At 36.0% G+C, this 27,177-nt stretch overlaps 1 protein-coding gene across 2 annotated transcripts in view; it reads left to right on the top strand.

Moving 5' to 3' along the window:
* The window catches only part of CNTNAP5 (contactin associated protein family member 5), a 1,056,232-nt gene extending 1,044,022 nt beyond the window's left edge, over nt 1-12,210 (top strand). For both annotated transcript variants that reach the window (XM_054575031.1, XM_054575030.1), the window contains exons 22-24: nt 7,668-7,886; nt 9,390-9,461; nt 12,014-12,210. In XM_054575031.1, the coding sequence (XP_054431006.1) occupies nt 7,668-7,886; nt 9,390-9,461; nt 12,014-12,210 (488 nt within the window). The remainder of the gene's footprint in view (nt 1-7,667; nt 7,887-9,389; nt 9,462-12,013) is intronic.
* The last annotated feature ends 14,967 nt before the right edge of the window (nt 12,211-27,177 follow it).

Below are 27,177 nucleotides of genomic sequence, written 5' to 3'. Positions count from 1 at the left end.
GATCAGAAATTATCTCCTTGCTGTGAAGTAAAACACCTGTTTTTTGCTTATCAGAGCGTGTGAAGCAAAGCAAGCTTCCGTGGATACAATGTATATTTTTACCAGGCTGCCATTTCCAATGCCTCACAAAGTGATCCCCAACATCAGTACTCATTAACTGCAAGGCATTCTTAGCAAAGTAAGTTTCATGAGATTTAATGCATTCCTGTTTTAGGCCTAATTGCCCCCAATAACCACCTGATCCAGTTTAGGGCTATACCTGCCTTTAGATTGTTTCACTGACTGGTCAGGAGGTGGGGAGAGCAGCCAAGAGATGAGTAGACTTCTTTCAGACACAATGAAGGCTCTGGCCATAGCAAAGCCGAGGGATGAGGGTCTTTTACCCTTTTTCTGTGTCCCCCAAGTCCTTCCCTGATGGCTCCCATGCAACTGTGCCTGTCTTCGGTTGCCCCTGTCATTGACGTGTCTTACCCATCATTGGCTAACCAGCCATCCTTTGGGGCCAACAGTGATGTGAGGGAAGCAGGGGCAGCGCCCTTGCCAGGGGTACAGGTTTTGTCTCCTCAGTGGCCTATTTTCCAAAGACCTCCTTGCTCAGCTCCAGCCTTGGGGCTCTCTCACCTGTTAGGCTACAGTTCCTCAAACCAGGCAGGACAGTTCCCAACAAAGACCATTGAATTTTGGTAAAGGAATTGGAATTCCCTGGTTGAGTTTTAGGGAGAGTAATTATAGTAAATGCATGTATGTGCACTAAGCTAAGAATCATACTTCTATTATACATATTTACACCATAATTCATGTGGTTAGTACTATTAATTGCTATTTTACAGTGGACACAACTGAAACTCATAAGTGAGAAAATACAAATTATATATATAAGGGCCTGCTTCATCAACTCATGTATATTTAACGTCAAATGTGCTTTTACAGCACACCATTCTATCAGTATTTGAGAGAGAGGGAAAGACTAATGCAAATTAGAAACCGTATATCAATAATTGTAAAAATATTATTGAATTTATTGGAGTTGCATTGGTTTCAAGTATACAATTCTATAATACATCATTTGTATCCTTCACTGTGTGTTCACCACCCAAAGTTGTTTCATTCCATCACCGTCTATTCCCTGTTTAATCTTTTCTACCTGTCCCCACCCCTCTTTCCCTTTGGTAATCACCTGACTGCTGTCTCTTTTTTTTTCCCTGTGTGTGCATATGTGTTTTTTGTTTAATAAATGATTTTTAAATTTATTTATAGATTTTAGACAGAGAGAAAGGGGGAGAGAGAGATCCCTTTGTTATTCCACTTATGCACTCATTGGTTGTTTCTTATATGTGCCCTGACCTGGGATTGAACCTGCAACCTTGGTATATTGGGATGATGCTCCAAGAAACTGAGCTACTCAGCCAGGGTAAATCAATTATATTTTTTAATATATAATCTTTATATTTTTCCATTAACACATAGTCCCCTTATACCCCTCACCCTGCCCAGGGTCCATGAGTCCTTTTTCTTTTGTATTCAATCCCTCCGCTCCCTAACCTCCCCCTGCTTCCTCACTAGCTGCCCTCTGTTCTCCATCTATGAGTCTGTCTTCATTTTGCTTGTTAGTTTAGTTTGTTCATTGAATTCTACATGTGAGTGAAATCATATGGTATTTGTGTTTCTCTAACTGCCTTATTTCACTGAGCAAAATTTTCTCCAGGTCAAACAATACTATTGCAAAGGGTAAAATTGCCTTCTTTTTTATGCCCAAATACAATTCCATTGTGTATCTATCCCATCATTGTTTTATTCACTCATCTATTGATGTACACTTGGGCTTCTTCCATATCTTGGTGAATGTAAATGATGCTTCCATGAACATAGGGGTGCTTGTGTTCTTTTGAATTAGTGTTGTAGGTTCCTTTGGATATATTCCAAGAAGTGGGATTGCTGGGCCAAAAGGAGATCCATTTTTAATTTTTTGCAGTATCTCCATACTGACTTCTGCAGTGGCTGCACTAGTCCGCATTCCCACCAACAGTGGATAGGAGTACCCCTTTCTTCATGTCCTCACCAACACTTATTGTTTTTTTATTTATTGATGATAATCATTCTGACAGGTTTGAGATGGTATCTCATTATGGATTTTATTTGCATTTCTTTGATGATTAGTGTTTCTGAGCATCTTCTCACATGACTATTGGTCATCTTTATGTCCTCTTTGAAAATCTGTCTATTCAGGTCTGTTGCCCATTTTTTAATTGGGTTGTTTGTTTTTTTGGTGTTGAATTTTGTGAATTGCTTTATAAATTTTGGATATTAACCCCTTGTAGGACATATCAGAGAATATGTTCTCCCATTCTGTGAGTTGTCTTTTTATTTTGTTGTTGATTTCCTTTATTAGGCAAAACTTTTTAGTTTTATGAAGCCCCATTTGTTTATTTTTTTCTTTTGTTTCCCTTGCCTGGGAGCTATACCTGATAAAAATTTTCTTATATGATTTTTATGGTTTTGGGTCTAACATTTAAGTATTTGATCCATTTTGAATTTATTTCTGTGTATGGTGCAGTAAGGTGGTCTAATTTCATTTTTCTGCACATATCTGTCCAATTTTCCCAATACCAGTAATTGAATAAACTATCTTTAGCCCAGTGTATATACTTGCTTCCTTTCTGTCAAATATTAGTTGACTATAAAGTTATAGGTTTATTTCTGCGACGTCTATTCTGTTCTATTGATCTATGTGTCTGTTTTTATACCAGTACCACATTACTTTGATTACTATAGCCTTGTAGTATAGTTTGATATTAGGTAATGTGATCTCTCCAACATTGTTCTTATTTTTCAGAATAACTTTTGCTATGCAGGGCCTTTTGTGGTTCCATATAAATATTTGAAATATTTTTTCTAGTTATGTGAAATACATCATTAGAATCTTGATAAGAATTGCATTGAACCTTTAAATTGCTTTGGGCAGCATGGACACTTTAATGATGTTAATTTTTCTTATCCATGAACATGGTATGTGCTTCCATTTATTTGTATCTTCTTTAATTTGTTTCTTTAGTGTCTTATAATTTTCTAAGTACAGGACTTTTACATCTTTGGTTGGGTTTATTCCGAGGTATTTTATACTCTTTGAAGCAATTGTGAGTGGGATTATTTTATTAATTTCCGTTTCTGTTAGTTTGTTATTGGCATATAAAAATGCAATTGATTTCTGGATATTAATTTTGTATCCCGCTACTTTACTGAATTTATTTATCAGTTCTACTAGTTTCTTGGTGGAATCTTTGAGGCTCTCTATACACAACATTGTGTCAACTACAAATAAAGACAATTTTACTTCTTCCTTTCCAATTTTGATGCCTTTTATTTCTTCTTGTCTGGTTGCTGTGGCTAGGACTTCCAGTACTATGTTGAATGAGAGAGGTGAAGGCAGACATCCTTGTCTTATTCACAATCTCAGTGTGAACACTTGTAGTTTTTGCCTATTGAGTATGATGCTGGCAGGACACAACTAATCCAAAATCTGTGGGACACTGGGAAAGAGGGAAATTCGTAGCATTTTGGGGAACTTATCTAAAAAAATAAATAGAAAAAGCCCAAATAAACAACCTAACTTCACACTTAAAGGTACTTGATAAGGAACAACAAACGGCCAAATGTGAGTAGAAGGAAGAATTAAGATCAGAGCAGAAATAAATTAAATAGAACCTTAAGAAATTATACAAAAATCAATGAATCCAAGGACTGGTTCTTTGAAAAGGTAAACATGACTGACAAAATTTTAAGCAGACTCATCAGGAAAAAAAGATAAAGGACCCAAATGAACAAACTCAGAAATGAAAGAAGATAAACAACAACTCACACCAAATAAATACAAAGGATTGTAAGAAAATATTATGAACAATTATAGGTCAACAAACTGGACAACCTGGATGAAATGGACAAATTCCTATAAACATACAATCTTCCAAAAATAAGTCAGAGAGAATCAGAGAATCTGAATAGCCAGATCACACCTAATGAAATTGAAGCATTCATCAAAAAAAAAAAAAACTTCCAACAAACAAAAGACCTGGACCTGATGGCTTCACAGGTGAATTTTACCATTCATTCTGAGAAGAACAAATGCCACTCCTTCTCAAACTATTTCATAAAATTCAAGAGCATGGAAGGCTGCTAAACTTATTTTACAAGGCCAGCAGTATCCTAACTTTAAAACAAAGTAAAGATATTACAAAGAAAGAAAATTATAGGCCAATATAACTGATGTATATAGATGCTAAAATCCTCAACAAAATATTAACAAACCAAATATAGTAATGCATAAAAAAGATCATGCACCATGATCAAGTGGGATTCATTCTGGAATTACAAGTATACTACAACATCTGCAAATCAATAAATGTGATTCACCACATAAACAAACTGAAGGATTAAAAAAATGATTATATCAATAGATGCAGAAAAAGATTTTGATAAAATCCAGCACCCATTTATGATAAAACTCTCAGCAAAGTGGGAATAGAGGGAATATACCCAAACATAATACAGGCTACTATATATGAAAATCCCACTGTCTATTATTTTATAAAGCATGTCAACAGAGAGAAATTCCATCAATTTCAACTAAAAAATTTTATAGGTTTTCTCTGTAAGATACTTATAGTTTCTCACAATGGTGGCACATATTATGTGGTGAAATCTAGTAATTCTCCTTGAGTGGTTGGGAATTTTTATATGTTAGCAGAAAATATTGGGAAGAGTGAAAAACAGAACAGTGGTATTTTCTGGTGGTGAGGCCTTGTTTACATCCTCATTTACCACTTCTGAGTAGCCACATTCATTATCGTTTGTCTTCCATATTCACTTTTTAGCTCAGCACATACAATAGTCCTCTCGTCTTGTTCCTTATGAACCTAATGCATTTGTAACCTAAAAACTATAAAATTAATTCAGAAATGCATTTTAATGTAATACAAAGTTCTCTGAGAACTTTTTGAGTAATAATATTGAAAATTCAATAGAGATGTGAATATTCTACAGTGGTGGTGCATATTTGTTACTAATGGAAGAACCACATATGTTTATTTCTTATTGTAAGCTTAAAAAGACTTTATCTCATAAGACACTTACTAAATAGTGTTATGCAACATTCTTCAATAGCAAAAACCTTTAAGATTGGTCTCTCTTTACTGAATGGCACCAGAAGTCAATAAGACTTCTGCAATAAGCTGCAATAAGCTGTAATTCACAATGCAAATTAGCTACTGATTAACAGTTATCAAGGGGTAGAGTTACAGATCTGGAGAATTTAGAGGAAGAAGCCAAGGACAAGAAAGGGAAGTCTAAACTGGCTTGAAGATTTTTCATTGTCGTATTTGGGAGCGGTGGAAATGACATGCCATTGTAGCTATACCTTGAGGATGTAAGTTAAAAGTGCCAGATCTCATTTCCAGAGCTTAGTCAGAAAGAAGCCCATACTGTTGCCAAGGTTTTTGGAGGTCATCTCTATAGTGACTCCCATCAATACAAGTTCCAAGTACAAGAATAGGTGCATGAATAAATCAGTGGAAATGCCAGAATATGACATTCTCTCCTTAGAGAAAGAACTGTTTCTAATAAAGTCCTGTCTCTAAGGAAGTGTATTTATTCTGGCTGTATAACAAGGATGAAAATTTTGATATGTTTCTAAAGAGAAATGAAGAGAACATGAAATCCTGATAAGAGAAAATACTCTCAGTATGAGGCTTAATATAATATTTTTTTATTCTTACAAAGATACAGGGCAAAAAACTTAGAATGGTTGAAAATTATTTTTGAATTTTATAACCTTACTAACTAATGTAGTATGGAGAAATTGCTAAAATAATTAAAAGTTTCAAACACTATTCACCATCGATTGAATACCTACTATGCATTGTTTGAAAAATACCTTTTTTATTTCCCTCACAATTGCCTCCAATTATATTCTATTATCATCAAAAATTTACTGGAGACACAGACACTTAGAAAAGTTAAAAGATGTACAGGTCATTTGTCAAAGTTTAAATTTGAACCAAAGGTTTTATGGTTTGAAATGCCAAACTCTCTATCTAAGGTAGGCTGCCTTCTTAAAAATCTCTCAAAAACATTCTAATAGAGTATTTATACATAAATTAGCTAAGAAATGGTTTGTAAGAAAGAAGAAAAGCATAAACTACTTTTGGTTGAGTGTTTCCCAAAATCAAGTCCTAACTCCCAGAACCTGTGAATTGTTAAGCTAAGCATCTAAGAGGAGTTAACTTTGCAAACAAAAATCAGTCAGCCTTAAAATAGGGCAATCATCTCAGGTTATATGGGTGGTCCTAGTGTAATTACAAAGGTCCTAAAAAGTGAAAGGGAGCTCTCTATATATTGATCCGTATGTCTGTTTGTATGCCAATATCACGCTGTTTTACTTACTATGGCCTGATAGTATAATTTGATATTAGGTAGTGTGATTCGTCCAATTTTCTTCTTTTTCAAGATCTGAGTTTCTATTCAGGTTCTTTTGTAGTTCTATATATGAGGGGGACCCCGCAAAATGGAATTATCTTTTTGAAGGTGGGTCCCTGTACTACATGCTTCTCCCCGCTAGGTGAGTATTCTAGGAACACATCTCTATAAGTGTACCAGCTGGTGGTGTTGTGAGAGGCTGCATTCAGCTTCAAAGAATTTCTTGAAGACTCTTTCAACATGTTTTACCATTTTATGATGGCTGATTTATGAGCACACCAGCCCACACGGTGCTAAGTGTTCAGCAGTTTTTGAACAAAAACAGCATGATCCCTGTGCCCCACTCTACCTATTTATCTGATCTCACCCTGAGTAACTTGTTTTTGTTTCCCTGGATGAAAAAAAATCTTCAAAGGGAATTGTTTTGCTGACGTGGAAGAGGTGGAGAAAAAAAATAAAAAAACAGCAGAAGCACGAAAAGGCATCAAAATCGACAGGTTAAGAAACTGTTTTGAGAATTGGGAAAAAATATCTCAGTAGGTGTATTGCATCAAATAGAGAATATTTTGAAGATGTCTGAAGTTTAAACATGTAAGAATAAATATACAACTTTTTATAAATAAGTTCCAGGATTTTTGGGTTCCCCTTCTTATGATTTCTCTGTCCCCTTCTTTTTATTTATTTCCTTCTCTATGTTTGAACTAAATGTTGTAATGAGCTTTGTAGTGTGTTTGAACTAATCACGAGCATTCACTGATAAACAGTGATGGAGATAATGATATAAATTCTATAAAACATCTATAGTGTAAAAAAATATTTATTGCCTTTGTTATATTTCATAAAATATGTGACTAAAAATTTTAAAGTTTGAAAGATTATTTCAAAGTTAAAGTGGCCCTAGCAGTTTTTTAATGATATGTAGTTGATCTATTGATACTTGCAGTGGTGGCAAAGTTTGGGAAAAGGAGATGAAAAGAGATAGAGAATGATTTCTGTTATTCAAAAATAAGGTAACAACTGTACTTGAACAATAATAAACAAACAGAATACCTAAAACCACTGGGGGAAAATCACAAAAAAAAAAAGAAAGAAAGTAAAGGTAACTTCTGTAATTTTAAACCCTGTTTAAAAGAGAATACAGAGCATAGTTTTTTTTTTTTTTTTTGAAAAAAAAATGGTGATTGTCTTTCATGTTGCAGAGAACCTTGGAATAGATTCTGAAGTTGCTAAAGCAAACACCCTAGGTTTTGTTGGGTGTCTGTCTTCAGTCCAGTACAACCATATATCACCACTGAAGGCAGCTCTGCGCCATGCAACCATTGCACCTGTGAAAATCCAAGGGACATTGACAGAATCCAGCTGTGGCTCTATGATGGATCTGGATGTGAATGCAGTGACCACAGTGCATTCTTCATCAGGTACACAAGAATACCTAATGGAACTTACTTCCAGTCCAGTAATAGTCCTTACTTCCAGTAGGACTATTTTAATGTCTTCAAGAAGCTTCCAGATTAAAGACTAATATTACTCAAATCCTTAACTTGCATGAATACAGAGGGTTAAGAATTATGACTGATTTTTCATGGGTGATTTTCATATATACATTTTATATAGCTCTACTCTTAATATAATGAGTAGTTGGGACTAAATGCGCATTTTCATATATTGCTATATAAATATACGTAGGCCCTACTGTTTGAATGATTACGTCTCTAAGGATTGATGAGTTTAGGGTTCAGAAAGACAAGCTGTTTTATGACTAATGTAAGTCATGTGATTAAATCCACCTCTTTTAATAGTAGAAAAGTCCCATAGCACTTACATCCCTGTATCTTCTATTTTACCATAAAGTAGCTTTTTTGTCTTTTCTTCATCACGGTCATCCCAGGTGTCTTGACATGTTCCCAGGATTTGTTTTAACTTACTGCCAAATAAGTTATTAATTATGAACAAAGAAAGGGGATTGAGTTCTGCTGCCTGTTCATCTCCAATCTTGGTGTTTTCTTGCAGTAATAAGATACAATAGAAAGAATATGAACATGACAATGGACTAGCCTTCATTTAATTCTAGATCTGCCATAAATTAAATATAGAACTTTGAATAAATTATTTAATGGCTTCAATCTAATATCCTTATATTACATATCCTTATATTCACATATCCTTATATGTGAAACAAGAAAAACAATATTCTTGCTATAGTTTTTTCCTAAGGATTAAATGATAAAACAATAATAATGATGGGTGCTATATGTTCTGAAAATTTCATGTGCACTATATGCATATGTATAGGTATTATTACCACCTATTAATGCATTTGTGGATCAGTTAAAAATGTATCTAGTTCAATGTCACCAAAGCAAGTGGCAGAGCAATGACTCAAACCCATATCTATATGCTTTTAAATGTGATGCACTTTTCATTATACTATGTATGTGAATGTATATAAAGTAAAATCCCTCTCTCTTTAGGGAGAATTTTTGGGAGTGTTCATTCTTCAAAAATTTTGTCCCTTCTTGTCAATAAGTCAATGCCCTCTTGCAGCAGAAGCAGAGGAGCGTGTGTGCTTGAGGTTAGACACCATTGTCACTCATAGGGATTGCCCAGCAAAACACAGAGGGTAAGCCAAGAGGTAAGCTGTAGGCCACAGCAGACATGGACAGGGTACTACCATCTTCTTTTTCAATCCTTAACCTTACAACTTACATAGAAATTAACATGGGGTATAAATAGTGTACTTCAAATGCTGTTTTTTGTGAATGTTTGTGAATGAAAGTTTGTTTTTTTTCCAAAATCCCAACTCACAAACATTTGAGGGCACCTGGTCTAATCCTCAGGTGTGTCATCTAAACTCCTTATGGTAGCTCTCCTCCCAGGACTTTGAGTTAGGAGTGCAGTGTCCTGTCTCTTACTTCTTTCAGATCCATTTGGGAAAACAGATGAGCGAGAACCACTCACCAATGCAGTTCGAAGTGACTCGGCCGTCATTGGAGGTAAACCATTTGTTGATGAAAGCAGAAAAGATATAAATAACTCGGTACTCTGGAAAAGTTTAACTGAATCCTTCCTTAATTATGGCCATCCAGCAGCCAGGACCCCATGTTATCTGCCAGACTATGAGCCTTTTCATGAATAGTTATATATGCTGTATGATCAAAAAATTACCTGTTCCCCCAGCACCTGACGCTCCATGGATGCATCCCACCCCCATCTACCAGGCAGCCGAATAATAAATCAACAACTGGATAATTTACTTAGAGACAGGCAGTGTGCATTGTGTTCATCTCTTCCAAATGTTGTTTTTTTCTAAGATACAAGTAAGGTAAATTAATAAAACTACATGTGGGAAAGTTCCACATTGGGTGCAGACAGGAGAGTGAAGCTGCATCCTTTTGGGTTTTCCCCATAAGTGAGTGGAGTTGGAACTAATGAGCTAGGTGAAGCCCCCAGATTGCAGTTTTGAATCCAGCAGCATTTATAATACAGATGCAGATCTCATCCACTCTTCTGTGTGCTCAGCTCCCTACCTCCCTTGCTCTGTCGCTTTCTCACTGCCTGCTGGCCTGACTACCCCTTTGACTGTGCATAAGTCTTCTGGAGCCTCCTGCAGTCTTGATTTTTCTGTCTGGGCCTTGTAACACAGAATGCCTCCCAAACCTTGTTTAATGTAAGATGCCTATGAGAGACTAAATTCATTTCCATTTGAAGATCACAATCCTAGCAGTTGCCCCCATCCCTGCTTTCTGGCAGAAAAACGGAGTTCTTTAAAAGTTAGCAGTATCCATTAATTTAACTTTTATTTAATGACCCCAACTTTGGGTCAGGGTTTGTGCTCAGTGTAAAAATGTGAAGATGAAAGATATGGGCGCTGCTTTCAAAGAACCCATGGTCTGGTGGGGGTCTGGCTGAGTAAACAGGCAATTGAACGAGTAGTGTTTTGGGGAGGGAGTACAAATAGCCATGGGAGCACAAAGATGTACCATCTCACTAAGACTGTAAGGAAAGAAAACCCGGCATTTCCTTAAGGAAATTCTTAAAATACCTGACCTGAATTTCTGCTTCAAGGAAAAGAATACAACTTGATTCTATTTTGGCATCGAGAAATATAGGGATGAGTTTGGTGCCTGTTTCTCTTTTTATAATTAATTTCTCATTTGACAAGTGGAGAAAAGTATTTTGTGACTGCTGATTTTTTCCCTACCTAGGTACATACTTTTGTAAGTATCTTTAAGAGTAGGAAAGTCATCCCAACCCCAGGGGAAAATTCCCAGAAGTTAGCACAGCCTACAGCTCTGAATATTTCGCATGCTGAAGGAGGAGAAACCAGTTCTGTATTTCATCTCTTAAAGCTACAGACCATTCCTGGGAGTCACTCACTACAACCCAGTTTATTCATAGGTTTATTAACTTAGAAGGTTTTACTCTGTTTTGTTCTAAAATAGTTTAATAAAATACTACATAATGTTTTATTTTAAAAGGTAAGCAAACTTAATCAGGACCTTTGACTTTCTAAAGTTCATGCTTATATAAATCACAATGCAGGGTGTTCAAGAGTAACTTTGTAAAAAACTTTTCTCAATATCCATTCTACAGTAGAATATATACTAATATTTTTATAATATTAGTAATAATATTAATGCAATATTAATAATAAATTTTGAATACAACAAATAGATTTCAAGTATTTTATTGTTGAGAAACCTACATTCCTGTGCAGATGCATTCTCCCTTTTAAAAGTGGTAATATCCACATTTTGAATGTCCTCTACTGACTTTGCTCTTCATATCCCATGAGCCTTCCTGGCAAAGGTCGAAATAAGACCTTAGGGGTTAACAAGGATGACTTGCCAGAGAAGGTCCACCAAAGTCACATACAATCAAAGTAGGGGAGCCTGACACACTTAGGCCAAAACTTTCATTTCAGCTGGCTTTGCATTACTAGAGGACAGAAGCATATCACCTCTGAGCTAACTTATGTCTAACGGGTGTGCAGAGCAGTATAAGAATGCCTTAAATGTTTGGAAAACATTTCACTATTAGTAAAACACTTTAGAAAAGCAGACATATACCATAAACACCTTTACATCAGGAGAGAATTATTGCAATGTGAGATGATTAAATATTCTTTTCTAGGATGCTAAAGTAGTTCAAAAATGCCTGTTTACAAAGTTACAAAAAAAGTGCTAATTACAAATGATTCTGACACAATCTCTAAAGCAGATTTTAGAGAAATGTAATAAGAAATCTCTTGCTTATCTGATTAAATACTTATTTGGTGGCATTCTTATTCCATTAAATACAGTCTCTGATTTAAATTGGGTTTCCTCTTTAGTCTGGAAGAGGAAATTTTTTTATAATTGAAGACTGAAGGTATTTCAGTTGGTCTTTATTTCTGTTGTTTATTTTGTTCTTTTTGTTTTGTTTTGTTTCCTTTTGTTCTGTTTTCTTTTTCCTCTAAGTGGCTTCCTTGTCTAGACTGAATCATCTCTCCACATTGGACAATCGGTGATAATGTCTTTCTCTCATTTATCCCCTTTCTAAACAGGAGTAATTGCAGTGGTGATATTCATCATCTTCTCCATCGTCGGCATCATGACCCGGTTCCTTTACCAGCATAAGCAGTCACATCGTAATAACCAGATAAAGGAGAAGGAATACCCAGCAAACTTGGACAGTTCCTTTAGAAATGACATTGATTTGCAAAATGCAGTGAGCGAGTGTAAGCGGGAATATTTCATTTGAAAATCTGCAGGGTCAACTAATACTCTTTTGTTGTTAAGTTTTTCTTCTCTTTCTCCTGTCTCTTAATTATGGTCATTTTCTTTCTCTCATTTGTTCCCTATTTATTTCTGGAACATTTACCACAGTATTTACCTTCTTGGCTCAGCCCAGAAGACCAGGCTGCCAGGGCCCCTGTCTTCCTTTTTCACAAATCTATTTTGTTGATAATGATCACTCAAAAAATAACTTTATTATTCTAGACAAGAAAGAGGCACATATGTGCACAGGTGTATATTCAAATCTGTATTCCATTTTCTAAAATGCACTCTTCAGTTCTGCTGTCATTCAGTCTCATAGATTTACTTTAAACATGAGCTCAGTGACCCAGGCATTATCAGTCATTTTTGACATCCTCTCCCATCTCAAGTCCATTCCTACCAGGGAACTCAGGAAGGAAAGAAGATGCTAGGGGACTGGTTTACTTCAGTGGCACTTTAAAAAGAACAAGAGAGGTCTGTTTTGTGTTCATTTTCCTTACCATAAGAATGCCATTGACCAATCTCATAACTTTTTCATCCTGGCTCTTATCCCCTGAGTATTTTCAAATATAGGCTTCCTAATTTTAGTGAGTTATTACTGTGCTTCTGTATTACCACTCTCAAAAGGACTGATAATTTCAAACAACATATTCAAGCCTAACTTTTAGGAAGCATGAAAACAGTAGCTTAAAACTAGGAGGAAAAAGAGTGCTGCCAGGAAGTAGTAGTTCTATAACTTCAAAATGCCTCTCCCAATTTCACAAGATATGTTAGCTAGGTTATTCCTGGGATTATTATATACTGGTATATAGTGGAAGCATTAAAAATTCAAGTGACAGTCTAAAATAGTACCTGGTTCCATGGAACAGCTTAAGCCACCTTGATTCAGCTGGAAAAAAAAAAGGACTGCATGAAAGAAGAGAAACACCAAATAGAAATCTTCCTTTCCATCCACTCACTAAAGATCTGGTGAAGAAAATGAATGCAGATTTAATATTTCTGAGCAGACACAATGATCCATCTCTGCTCATCAAGCAATCTCCTAGGATGTTTAGGATTGGCTGACAGACGGGGTATGGTTAGCTACAACAAACACTCACTGCTTAACTTTGGAGTTTATAGGCCCTAGAGCACATCACATTTTCAAATCTGTTATATCCTATGTATATAAAGGCATATGTGTGCACATGTGCACATACACACACACACATACACATCTTCTTGCAGGCATAAACTACCAGATGATGCGGTGACAGACTTCCTAGTCTTTGACTCTTTGATAACAAAGCATTAAAGAAACACAATCATTCCTTCAAGAAGTCATCTTGAGCTCATCCACCAGGTAGTTGTGAGAATCCTGATGATTTTGCTATAACAATGTGACTCACCCTTTTTCTCTGGGCTGTCTTGGAGAAAAAGATAAGGGAAGACCATATAAATGCTTCATTATGCTGGGAATGCCAATATAATGATCTACAGAAGTGGAAAGTACTTGCTGATTCTCTTTGAAAGACAGCTTGGATTTGGGAAACAGTTACCACATTGCTGTTCTGCTGTTCACCAGCCCTGACAGTTAGCATTCTATCTTTTCCCCAGTGTGTCTGTCGCCTCTGAGTATTTAATGCTATCCTGCATGAGGGGGATCCCCATGAGGAATGCATTAGCTTCATCCAATCTCAAGCCCATTTCAGGCTCTGCTTTCAGAAAATAAGGTGTAAGAATGTAGTTTGTAATCATATTTCTCAACTTTAAGATGTTCTAATTATACATGCTCTCCATTAATTTTTTTCTGAATAGTTACTTAATCATTCTATTGTTTCCATTATATACTTTTCCTAGTAAATTTATCGTAATGTGATTCTAACAAAGGCACAATTTTTTCCTTCTAGCTTTAATAAATGAATGACCAATTAATAGGAGGAAAGACCTATAAATACTGGTTCTCCTGCCCTATTCTCTCCCATCTTCACTTTCACTTTTGAATTTTCTATTTCTATAAAAGTCTGTATAAAGCAGCCATTTACTTAGCTACATAGTCATTTGTCCCCTGAGATAAAAGACTCTATGAAGTGTAGTGGGTTTAACCTGAAGCCTCTCTAATAATGAAATGGAAAGGAAATGGAAGGTGTGAGTAATAAAGCTGCAAAAAACAAGGACTGTACTTTGTGAATATAGAGCTGAAAGAAGAAATGGAGGATTAGAAAGACCAACATAGAGCATTTATTTTTCTCATCTACATATATATACTCATAAGTAGTTCTGTAAGTTGAGAATTTCTTATGTTCCATCCTTACCACATGTGCACTAGAGAACCTGCCAGCATACCTCCCTGCATATGTAGACTATATATACTACATACTACGTATCAAAGACTTAAAGACAAATGACAAGAAAGTACCATCTGCATGCCACTGTTATAAGAGTCTCAGGGGCACATAAGAATTATTTTTACAGGGTTGGATTATTTCATAAACTCAACAACCACTCTTTCACTAGATGTGTATGAAAGCAAATGAGCTGCACCCTCCAAAGAGAATAGAATTTTCAGTAAGAAATAAGTGCTAACTCTGCCTGTGTTTTTCTCAGTGGTACCACAATCCATGTAGTATTGTGTAATTTTTTAATTGTGTGACTGTTTGAATCCTTGAACCATTATTCTCTAAAAAAAGTTCTTGAAAGCCTTCTAATCCCTCTTTAACCACCTTTACAGCTTCAGTAATCATGTTTTCTGAATGCATGCGCTGGCCAACTGGATTGACATAATCCTCAACATTAACCTTCGGTCTTTGTTAATTGCTGTTTACACAAAGATTTAATCAAATGTGGTCACTTTACAGGAAAACCAAAAATACCTGTGCAATTTTACATTCTAAGGGGGCTATTTCATTGATATCCTTACACCAAACAAATCGATTTATGCAAGCAATAGTACATCCATTTACCATAAAATACATTTAACATCCACTGCATCAATCATTGTATCAATCAGTTAGATTGCCATGGTTTCTATGAGAATTCATCTGAGAATTAGAGATATGTTACTTCTCTAAATATATTTTTATGAATAACTTAGCCTCTTCTATTCACTCTCAACTGCATATGAGAGATTTATTTTAAGGATCCTGAGGCTGACTTTTAAAACAGGTTTTATTCTCTTTAGTAATACCAGAGATAGTACTAACCCAGCTTCCACTGTTTGTCAGACCCATGCCCACCACAAGGTAATAGGAGCAAGACCAGAATAAAAGGAATAGATTGTTCTCTTCTCTCTTTATTCATTCATGAAGTATTTATTGAGTGTCCTGTAACCCCAGGGGCTATGGTAGACATGGGTTATCAAATATAAAATACACCTTGTTCTTGCCCTTGGGGAGCCTAAAGTCTAGCATGTTTTGTGGTAATAGGTATATACTGTCATAATAGGGTGTGCATAAAATGCTATAAAATATAGAGAAAAGGTCGTGCACAATTTTTATAAAGCCCTTGCTAGAGTCTTAAAAATACAAATTTTGGGAAAATGTTTATAATTTTTTTGTTTATTATTTTCATCTTCAGTAAGCTGGGTTTTTCTTTTTTCTCCTCAAGCCAAATACATATCAATGCAAGTATGTTTCTACAGAGAGAGGTAGACTGAATCTTTAGGGACAGCAAGAATAAATGTTCCTGTCTCTAAAATATATTTGGGAGGATGAATTCCCTCTATTCTTGTTTCACTTCTGGTTGTACGGTTCTGAAAACCCCCATTCCCATCAATCAGTCATAAGTGACAATTTAGGGACCCCCTTTGCAGTAGGAAACAAAAATCTCCACTTCTTCTCTCCTCTTCCTCTTTTCTCAGTTCTTTCTTACTATCCTGTTATGACCCATTGCATGCCATTGCTCTTCCAAATGTTCTTAAGGGGTATTTGTTGTGCTCCAGCACCTCCTAACACCTTCTTTTGTCCTGATGAGCCATTTGACTCTACTTAGAAAGCTCTTTGAAAACTAGATGAAGTATAAATTTGAGTAAATAACTAAGAACAGTTGTTGTCCATCTTAATGAGGTCTCACCTCTGTGTTCTGGCCAAATGTTTTCAATCCTGAAACTTAAACATGTCTTTTCTCTGCACAAAGCTGATTCAATTTCAGGGACAACACTGAGAGGCTTTAAGCAGAGAGTCTTCCCCAAGATGTGCAGGGAGAGAGGAATCAGGCCTTTTGAATTATTTCTTATAAAAAAGCATGACAGTCTTTTCACCAACACCCTGGCTTCCTTTGAATTCTCCCATAGCTACAACCCAACAAAACTACCTTACAATATCAGCCTGCACAGGGAAATTTAAGAAATTGTGTATCACTCTGCTATTTATTTTCCCTTAACTTAAATGATTGGATGCACTTAGTTTTCAGTTGTCCTAGCAGTTGCAAATAGACCCAAAAAGTAAAGAGGCTCCTTTGTTCCTGAAGATGCAAAGGTGATTAATGGAAAAAGTTACAGGAAAACTCAAAACCTTCAGAATCCTCGGAGGATAACTGAGTGCTATTTCATGTCTCTCATGCAGTTTGAAAATATTTTCTCCAAAAGACATGAAATGTAATTGAATTACTTCCATACTTTGTTCTTGGGTTGTTCTTAACCTTTCCTCCCATACCCTCACCCACACACTTGTTAAACCATCTGGTTTGCAGATTTTGGTTGTCCTTAGCTTTTATTGTGCTTTCAAAAATTCTATATAATTGAACTTCCTAGAAATAATAAAAAGTGCGAATATACACATATACCAACACTTTCTAAAAATAGGGCTGCTATTCAAGCTTTCTTCAGGATATTCTATATGCATATCTGTTTAGTAGGGAGAGACACATTCTTTTTTAAGTTGACATTATTTGAAACCATCAAGGTCTTAATATTTAACTAGTTTGTTATTCTAAGTAATTTTTCTCTCTTTTTCTGCATTAGGGTACTCTGAGAAAGAACAAAAAAAAAAGCACACTTTTTTAGTGAAATATTGTACTTTGTAAGGTAGTCGTCTGTCTTTTGTAGTGTTTATAGTCTACAAAGTGGATAAGTAGACATGAGAAAGGAGTAAGAAAACTTTTTTGGTGTTATGACCATACCTGCTGGGAACATGTTAAGGAGCAATGTGTGGCAAAAGCTGGTAGCTGTTTCAGGTGAGGAGGGCCATTGATGCCACCATGGATCAATGGCAACAGCTCTTCCCACTTTCCTGGCTCCTAACTCAGGAGTCTTTTCAGTGCATTTTTATCATCATTTTAAATATTAGTGAAAGAGGCAACATCCTGGGCTTCACATGAAGAATTTTTTAATCTGCTTCACATGACATTTTTGACCTTTCCCAGCCCTATTCCAATGACATATTTTTTTAAGATAGTATTTTCATCAGAATTTCTGCAAGATCTTTAGAGCTATCATCATAGTGATCTAACGTGTCCAGACTGAGCACCCGAATACAACTTTAAAGAAGAGAAATGGTCAGAAAGTCCCCTATCCTGAATTGGAAGCCCCATTGATGGAAGCCCTGAGGTTCTGAAATTCATAATCATGTTATAATGACAGAAAAGCATGACACTCCATTCCTGAAAGTGACTACTCCGAGGGTCCCACATTCTAATAGTATCTGAGAATAATGTTTTCCTCAATCCTCCCTGGTGACACAGGGAACCTTTTGCAAATAGCAGTGTAAAATTAGGAGAATAGTCCTACACCATGACCAAATGTGAAGCTAATTGTTTTAGAGATTAAATCTGATCTTATTTTGATTAGCATCATATTCTTCCATGTCTGAGATACCGGAATAGTCTCAGAGCACATGTTAAAGGTTCTGTGTAGGCAAAATAAGCATTGTATTTCTCTGTGAGCTCTCTGGAAAGCCCATAAGAAGGAACTTTCAGTGAAACTTTAATGAGCAATATTAATAGATATCTACCTAGTCATACTTTTCCATTATGGTTAACCCCATCCCAAGGCTTTACATAAAATATTAACATACTTTCTTCTCTTTGAATGACAGTGTCAACCTGTATAACCTTATCCTGCCTTACACACTCACACAAAAACAACAAACCTTGCTTAAAACAATACAGTTGTATTTTCAGAATGACTTTGTGTTTAGTGAGGTCCAACACCAAGAATTGTTTCCTTCCGAACATGGTAGTGTCATGGCTTCCTGACACTCTGTGCTATCTTAGACCAACACTTTCATCAGTAAACTGGAAGGGATAAAAGAGGTGCACAGTTGTCAATGGGCACAGGTGTGAAGGCTGAGGGGAATGAAGGTCTGCCTCTATGATATCATAGGTAAGAAGCTAGCAAAATTTTTCTATAGAGAGCTATTTAGTCAATATTTTAGGCTTTGTAGAACAGACAATCTCTGTTGCAACTACTCACTTCTGCTGTTATAGCAGAAAGGTAGCCATATGTAGACAAAGGGACATGGCTATGCTTCAGTAAACCTTTATTTATAAAAAGTAGGCAATGGGTCGGATTTAATCTACAGGCTGTAGTTTGCTGATCCCTTTGATAGATCAGTGTCCGTTTTAGATGGGAGGTACATATCACTCTGGTCTGTAGTCCTTTTTGAGGAATGAGAAGGAATAGGGAAATTAATATTAATAATTAAACAATAAAATGCAAAATAACTTCCCCCCAAAAATATATGTATCAGACATTTTATTACAACAAAGCACACAACAGGTCATCTCCCTTTGTAGATCTGCCTGAGTTTAGCTTTTCCTTTTGATCTCTTTTTTTGTTTTGTTTTGTTTTCAAAACAGATATCCAAGTGATGTTGCCTCATTCCACCAGTTTTATAGACCATGTACCATGTCTTAATACACTGTATGAGAAAAAAAATAAAAGTTAGCCTTAGATTTCTTTGTTTTCTATGGTTACTGTTGTACAGAAGAAAGATTTACACTGTAAATAATGTATATTTAATAAAGAGAGGATTTTGTATGATTTTGCGTGGAAGAAAAAATATGCCTTGTTGTGTTTCCTTGGTTAATAAGGAGTCAAACAATTATTCCCTTATCTCCCATTCTTCTTCCTTAGACCATTCACTCCCAGACAACATGGCCTGTGGGGTTGCTGGAGAAACACAGAACTCTCAGTCCCTGGGTTTATTGATTTCAGCAGGCCTGTAAGTGCTGTCATGAGCTTTCTCATTGCTCAGTTAAATTACATTGGCCTGCACGTCTGGCTCAAATGTGTAAAATAGAAAGCTTATTGACTTGCTCAAAAGACATATTCAAGGCTCTGGAGCCATTGAGTAGTAGCAGTCCATGTGAAACCCAAAGCCTCTTCTTAACCCTCATCGGTGCCCACTCATAGCAGACACATTTCCCCTTATCTCACCTTGACATCCTCTTCTCACTGAGACCCTTAACCCCATTTGGGGTTTGATGTGTTTGAGTTACTAAGCATATATTTTCATGAAACAGAGCTCATTCAGTATGGTGTTATTAAGACTTCTGTGTATGGGATAGTCAGTATACAGAAATTAAAAACTGAAGTGAGTTTTAAACAGAAAAGTGACACTATCAGTTTTATCTTTTAAAAATATCTAATTACTTTATGAAAAATGGACCATAAGAGAATAAAGGGAGGGAGGAGAGACTAATTAGCCTAAGGGAAGTGATATGGTTTGGATGAGGGTGGTTGTATCAGAAGTTGTAACAGTAGTTGGGTTCAGACAGACCAGAGAGGTCTTGCTGAGGAAGAGGGAGGAGAGTGTGAGGGTCAGAAAAAGGATTAAGAAATAATATAATTTTTTGATTGAAGTAACTGAATAAGAGCAAACACATAGTTTTATTCTGAGTAGTGTCTGTGAAGTGAGAAGGGTAGATCATGCATTCAATCTGAGATTTTATTATGTTTGAGATTTCAAGTAGGCAACAAGTGTAGATATTGAGGAGGTATCTGGTATATGCCTACAGTTCAGGGGTGCCATGCCGTTTAATCTGCAGTGACCCTTGAGAATATAGGTACATGTATATATGCAAGCATATGTATACATATATGTAGTGTATGTGTGTGTGTGAGAGAGAGAGGTGGTGGGAGAGAAAGAAAGAGGCAGAGAGAGAGAGTCTGATTGAGATTATCTAGAGGGATGTCTAAACTTTTGATGTCTCTGGGCCACACTGCAAGGAGAAGAGTTGTCTTGGGCTACACATTAAATATACAAACACTAACAAAAACTGATGAGCAAAGAACAGTTTTTAAGTAAATTTATGATTTTGTGTTGGACGGCATTCATAGCCATCCTGGGTTGTATGTAGCTCGCGGGCTGTGGTTACATGTCCCTTAGAGGAAAGGAGCCAAATATTGAGAAAACCTAGGTAAGTGAGAGCTCAGGAAATAAGGTGTTCAGTTAGAAGGAAGTGGGCAGTCTTTCAATGCTACTGGGAAACTAAGATGAGAATAAGTAAATATCATGGTCTTTAGCAAAATTATGCACCAATGACTGTTTTTAAAACCACTTAATGAAGAATCGGGAAGGAAGTCTCATTTGGAGTCAGCTGAAGAGATAGAGAGGTTAAGCAAACATGGAATAAGGCTCACAGCAGTGTTCTATGGCCCAGATATGTGGACATTGGAGCCAGGCAAACTGGGTCTCAAATCTTGTAAAATCCCATTTTCCAGGTTTTTGACTTAAATTGACCACCATAATTCTTAGTTTTTGCAGATGTAAATTCAAAAGTAAAAACCAAAAGCTAAAAGCTTCAGAAATCCTAAGTACTAAGTGAAATAATACACACAAACCTGTTAGCTGAGTAAGTGATCAGTTTAGCCTGCCATAAAGAAAAGCAACCCATCATGATTTCCTTACCATTTACTAGTGTACAGAAGGCAAATGACACTCACCATACAGATTGAGCTAAGTATGACACAGAAGAGGCAGACATGTTGTCTTCAGCAAGGGGCCTCCATGCCTGTCTGTAAGTGAATTAGACTAGGAAGAGGTCATAAATTCTAGTTCTGGTTCTGCCGTAAATGAGATTTTGGGATGTCCGCCCTCCTCTCCCCCCCCCCCCCACAAAAATGGTACATGATTCTAAATAATGAAACAGATCAATTATCTTTTGCAATAATATGTGATGTCAGAGAAACTGATCTCTCAGGCTTTGGCCAATCAGTGCCTCAAATACCAACTTTTCTGATTAATTGAGGGACAGCAAATACTGTATTTAAATAAGTGAGTAAATAAGCCCTTTCTCATCCGCTGTTGTGTCTCTTCACTTAATAGATTTAAAAAGAAAACCAGTGTACTAAACAAACAGTTTTTCTACCCTCTTTTTCACTAGTTGTTTTCTATTCACAAATATAATCAGAAAATAAAAGAAGAAGCTAATGAAGGACTATGTTAATCTTATCCTCTGTTTCATATCTATGGTTGGTTTAAATCTATGACATAAAAGTGGAGAAAAAAACTCTTACTCCAGACATATAACATGAAGAAAAAATTGTGATATTTTTAATAATACTATTTAAAGCCATATATTAATTGATTATATTTTTTAATGGTGGTTGAAAAAGAGCACATTTCCAACAGTCTAAATTTGATTAGGTAAATGATCTCACAGAATCTGCACAACTGAGTCAAGCTGAAAAGCACTTTTTATGCAGGTGATCTGTAGCTGAACACAGTTTTAACACCAGCACACACAGATTTCTGAAAGCTGAGTCTGGAATGTGAAATCCATCCTTGGGGAGAAAACATGAGCATTATGACAGCACTGACTAGTCAGAAAGGCAAATCCATTTCTCCTGAGTCCTCTGAAGCACTCCAACAGTTCAAATGGACCTTAGAGGTTTAAAGTCTGTTTGAGGGCATATCTTTCACTGACTGGAAGAGAACTGCCATCAATAGGGAATGTAGGAGGATGCTCATGAAAGGGCAAAGGTGGCAGCTCCCACTTCTCTGACATTTGTGTTTGGAGTGTGTGATAACTTGCCCTGGTTTCAGTGGGCCCTCTAAGTATGTATACTGTGTGAAAAGCTCTCATTAAAGAGATACTGGTGTTATGAAGAGAACTGACATGTGTCCTATATTCTCATAGAATAATAATGTAACAATAAAGTAATTGCCAGTTGTTGTAAACCTATTATATGTCAAGTGCTTTATACAATATGTTACCTCTTATAGTTACAGTAAAACTATCAAAGAGGTATTGTTTATCTCATTTTGCAGATAAGGGTATCTTGCAGAAGAAAATTACTTTGCTAAGAAAACTGCACAGTCTTTGATGTCTTACACACTTGTATATAACATCCACTCTGTAGCTTTAGGCAAGGCTCTTCCAGTATCTGGGACTCAGTTTCTTGCCTGAAAAATAGGACTACTAACACGTGTTTTCCAGTAAAGATTTAACTTATTTCAGCCTTAAACCACACTCAACTCTACCCACGTGCTGCTGGAACTAATTCAAATAAAAAATTTTGGCCATGATGCAATTTTTGTTGTCCCTGACTTCTACTCAATGAAACTAGAAGAAAAACTCCATCTAAAAAAGGTAAAAAGTGCTAAAAAGATCTGTTAAAGGCCACACATACCAAAATACAGCTTTCTCAAGCTCTAACCAGTTACATTCAACCAACATTAAAACTGAGATACTGGTTGAGTATAACTTGGGACTGTAGGAGTCGCTTCATGTCTGCAGGAAACCCTCTGTGACATAACTACTCTCAGGGTCAATCCTGTCATTAGGGAGTGTAACTGCTATTTTCATGATAGATGTTCAAACAGTCATGTTTTCTCCTTGAAGAACAGAATATTATTCAATGCTCAATTAAAATTATGACCTGTAAGAAATATTTGTAGTACATAAATGTATGACTAAGTAAAAGTCAAGTGCTCCCTTCCAATAAGTAGGTGGAGCTCTTTCATGCCAGGGTTCCATCTTGGAATGCTGGCTGTGCATTTCTTAGTCATGTATTCCAGTTTCTGTGGATTTTCCCTCTGGCGAGCTTATTAAGGAAACTTTATGATGTGGCATTCATTGAGAACGTGTCATGTGCTAGATTTCAATTTCCCATTTATGCTTTTGCTATTTAAATTTTAAAAGGCAAGCAAACTTACAGATCAAACTACCACAAATCAAATAGACAGGGAACAACTTAATATGTATGTGTATATAGGTTCTTTAACATTTTATCCTACATAAAAACACATCTTTTTAATTTGTCACCCTTAAAGATTTGTAACATAACTTTATAGTGATAATATTATAGCATATAATATCACCCCTATTGAATATTACCTGAGAGTACTATTAATTTATTACTCATTTATTCATTTAACAAACATTAGTCAGCTCTTTTGATGTGTATTTAGCTGAGATGATGGGAATAATCACACAATAAGACACGACATCTGCTGGCAAAGGGCCTGCAGTTGGTTGGGGAAGCGAGCAGGGAAACAAAACGCCTATGTAGCAGATATTATAAGGAATTGACCAAAGTTCTAATTAGCACATGTAAGCAATAGAGCAAGTATTGAATAAAAGAGGTACTGTTTCTGTTGTGTCTGGAAGGTCCAGATAATGATGATAAGTTAGGTTTAAAATGGCACATAAGAGAAAAGGAACATTTAAAAAGGCACAGAGACAAGAATTAGTGTGCCAGTTCAGGAAACTGCATAGCTCAATATGACTTAGAGTTAGATTAGAAAGTTGTTATTTGTGAGAGTGACCTTTTACATTAAAGTTTCTGCATTGCGATAAGATGAACAAAGATGGCAAATAGTGGGTGTGTAAAAAGTTAAATGGGATGGTATTTGGGTTCCATCAGATCCAAGCAAGCATGAAGTGGGATTTGCTGTCAGAAGATTTCTATTCTGTCCTGACCTTCTCCTCCCTGTGAACGAGTAGTTGAATCACTGTTCTGAGCTGTGGGTGTCTAATGTTAATGAGTTTAAAAATATCTTCTTTATAAAATTCTTATAAGTAATTAATCAAATAAGAAATATCAAAGATTTTTAAAACTATACAGTAAAATGCAAATATGTGTTACTATTTTTACACTTGCAAGCCCTGAGCAGAAGATAATATTTGTCAATTACAGCAAGACTGGATACTAAATATTTCAGGCTCTAAGAGCCAGCCTCTGCTGCAACATTTCAAATCTGCCCTTGCAGCATGAATGCAGCGATGGACAAGTCAGAAAATGAGCTCACTGTGCTCCAGCAGACCTTTATGGAATTTCGTATCACTTTCCCGTCATAAAGCATTATTCTTCTTTTGAATTTTCAACCATTTCAAATATGTTAAAAAATCACACTAAGTTTGCAATTGGCACGAAAACAGGCAGCTGGCCAGATTTGACTCATAGGCTAGAGGTGCTAATCCCTTAATTGGAGAAATATTTATTGAATTTGAATTCTAGCCTTACTCAGTGTAAGAGTGAAGATATAAAATATATGGTCTTTCTTTTTGTAGATAATGATACCATTAAAATGTACAAATATAGAAAATAAAGCTGACAATGCTGATCACTCTCTAAGAAGTATGGAATTAAAAAGAAATCAAGATTTCACTGTTCAGATCCCTTGCCCCACCCCTTTTTTTTATTGCTGTTGTAAACAATTCATCAGCACTACTTTCCCTTCCTCTCTCCCTTCCTTCCTTCCTCCCTCCCTCTATCCCTCCCTTCTTTCCTTCTTTCTTTCCTTCCTTCCTTCCTTCCTTCCTTCCTTCCTTCCTTCCTTCCTTCTGCAGCACCAACTAGGCTAAGTCCCAACCTGATTAAAAACATTGTTGTCATTTACTCTGCTTTTGGCCATTTTTTAATTGGGTTATTCATTTTATTGAGTTGAGTTTTGTAATTTTTTAAATAAAATTTGGATATTAACCCCGTATCAGAGGTGTCAGCCAATACATTCTCCAATTCTCTGGGTTGTCCTTTTATTTTGTTGATGATTTCTTTTGCTGTGCAAAAACTTTTCAGTTTGACGTAGTCCCATTTATCTATTTTTCTTTTGTTTCCTTTGCTGGGAAGATATATTGAATAAATGTCGTTAAGGGCAATGTTCACTATTTTGCTGCCTATGTTTTCTTCTACAAATTTAATGGTTTTAGGACTAACATTTAAGTTTTTGATCCATTTTGAATTTATTCTTGTGTGTGGTGTAAGAAGTTGGTTTAGTTTCATTTTTCTGCATGCATCTGTCTGGTTTTCCCAACATCATTTATTGAATAAACTATCTTTAGCTCATTGTATGTGCCTGCTTCCTCTGTCAAATATAATTGACTATAAAGGTGTGGGTTTATTTCAGCGCTCTTTATTCTGTTCCATTGATCCATATGTCTGTTTTTGTGCCAGTACCATGCTGGTTTGCTTACTATGGCCTTATAATATAATTTGATATTAGGCAGCATGATTCTTCCAACTTTGCTCATCTTTTTCAGGATTGCTGTTGCTATATGGAGCCTTTTGTGGTTCCATATACATTTCTGAAATAGTTGTTCTAGTTCTGTGAAATATGTCATTGGAATCTTGATAGGAATTGTGTTAAATTTATAGATTTCTTTGGGAAATATGTGCATTTTAATGATGTTGATTCTTCCTATCCATGTATGTGCTTCCATGTATTTGTATCTTCTTCAATTTTTTCTTCAGTGTCTTATAATTTCCTGAGTACAGGTCTTTTATCTCCTTGGTTAGGTTTATTCTTAAATATTTTATTCTCATGTAGCAATTGTGAATGGGATAAACATCCCTTTCTGTTAGTTTGCTATTGGCATACAAAAATGCAACTTATTTCAAGATATTAGTTTTGTATCCTGCTATTTTGCTGAATTAACTCATCAGTTCTAGTAGTTTCTTGGTGGAATCTTTAGGGTTCTCTAAGTGTACAGTTTCATGTCATCTGCAAATAAAGACTGTTTTACCACCTGAATAGACACTTATCCAAAAAGGACATACAGATGGCCAATAGACATATGAAAATATGCTCAACATCACTAATTATCAGAGAAATGCAAATTAAAAACACAATGAGATATCATCGCACACCTGTCAGAATGGCTATCATCAATAAATCATCAAAAAACAACTGCTGGTGAGGATGTGGAGAAAGGGGAACAGTTTTGCACTGTAGGTGGGGATACAGATTTGTGCAATCACTGTGGAAAGAAGTATGGAGACACCTCAAAAAATTAAAAGTGGATCTGCCTTTCAATCCAGTGATCCTACTTCTGGGAATATATCTGAAGGAACCCAAAACACTAATTCAAAAGATCATAAGCATGCCTGTGTTCATTGCAACATTATTGCAACCTAGATATGGAAGTAGTCCATGTGTCCATCACTAAATGAGTGGATAAAACAACTTCAGGACATTTATCCAATGGAATACTACTTGGCCATAAAAAAGAAGTTTTGACCCTTTACGACAGTATGAATGGACCGGGTGAACATTATGCTAAATGAAATAATGTCAGTCAGAGAAAGAAAAATGCCATATGATTTCACTCATATATGGAATCTAATGAAAAAAACTGAATTAACAAGGAAAATGGGGACAGTCTCATAGATGGAGGGGAGGATGGCAGCTAGAGTGGAATGGCTAGGGAGTAGAGGGATTGAGCAAAAAGGAAAAAAGACTTATGGACATGGACAACTATGTAGTGATTGCAGGAGACAACAGGGTATAAGGGGACTAAATGGTAATGGAAAAAAATACAATAAAGATTAAATTTTTACAAAAAGAAAAATAAAAACTGCTCTAAAATTAATTGATAAGGAAGTATATAAATCCAAGGGGTTCCTTGAGCCACAGTTTCCATAGGCATGAGCTGGATGACCTCAGTGTCTTCCTCAGTGTCACCTTAAAGAATTGTCATGGTAGTAAAAAACCACAAGAGACAGTTAATATAAAATTAGTTGTTATCCACAGAACATCTATACATATGAGCTCTGTCAGATATAAACTCTTTTTTATTGTATTCTTGC

The sequence above is a fragment of the Pteronotus mesoamericanus genome, unplaced genomic scaffold, assembly GCF_021234165.1.
Source record: "Pteronotus mesoamericanus isolate MK-2021 breed Mesoamerican mustached bat unplaced genomic scaffold, CSHL_Meso_final contig_27, whole genome shotgun sequence".
Taxonomy (NCBI): Eukaryota; Metazoa; Chordata; class Mammalia; order Chiroptera; family Mormoopidae; genus Pteronotus; species Pteronotus mesoamericanus.
The sequence above is the reverse complement of the archived record's forward strand: the minus strand, read 5'-3'. Positions and strand labels throughout refer to the sequence as shown.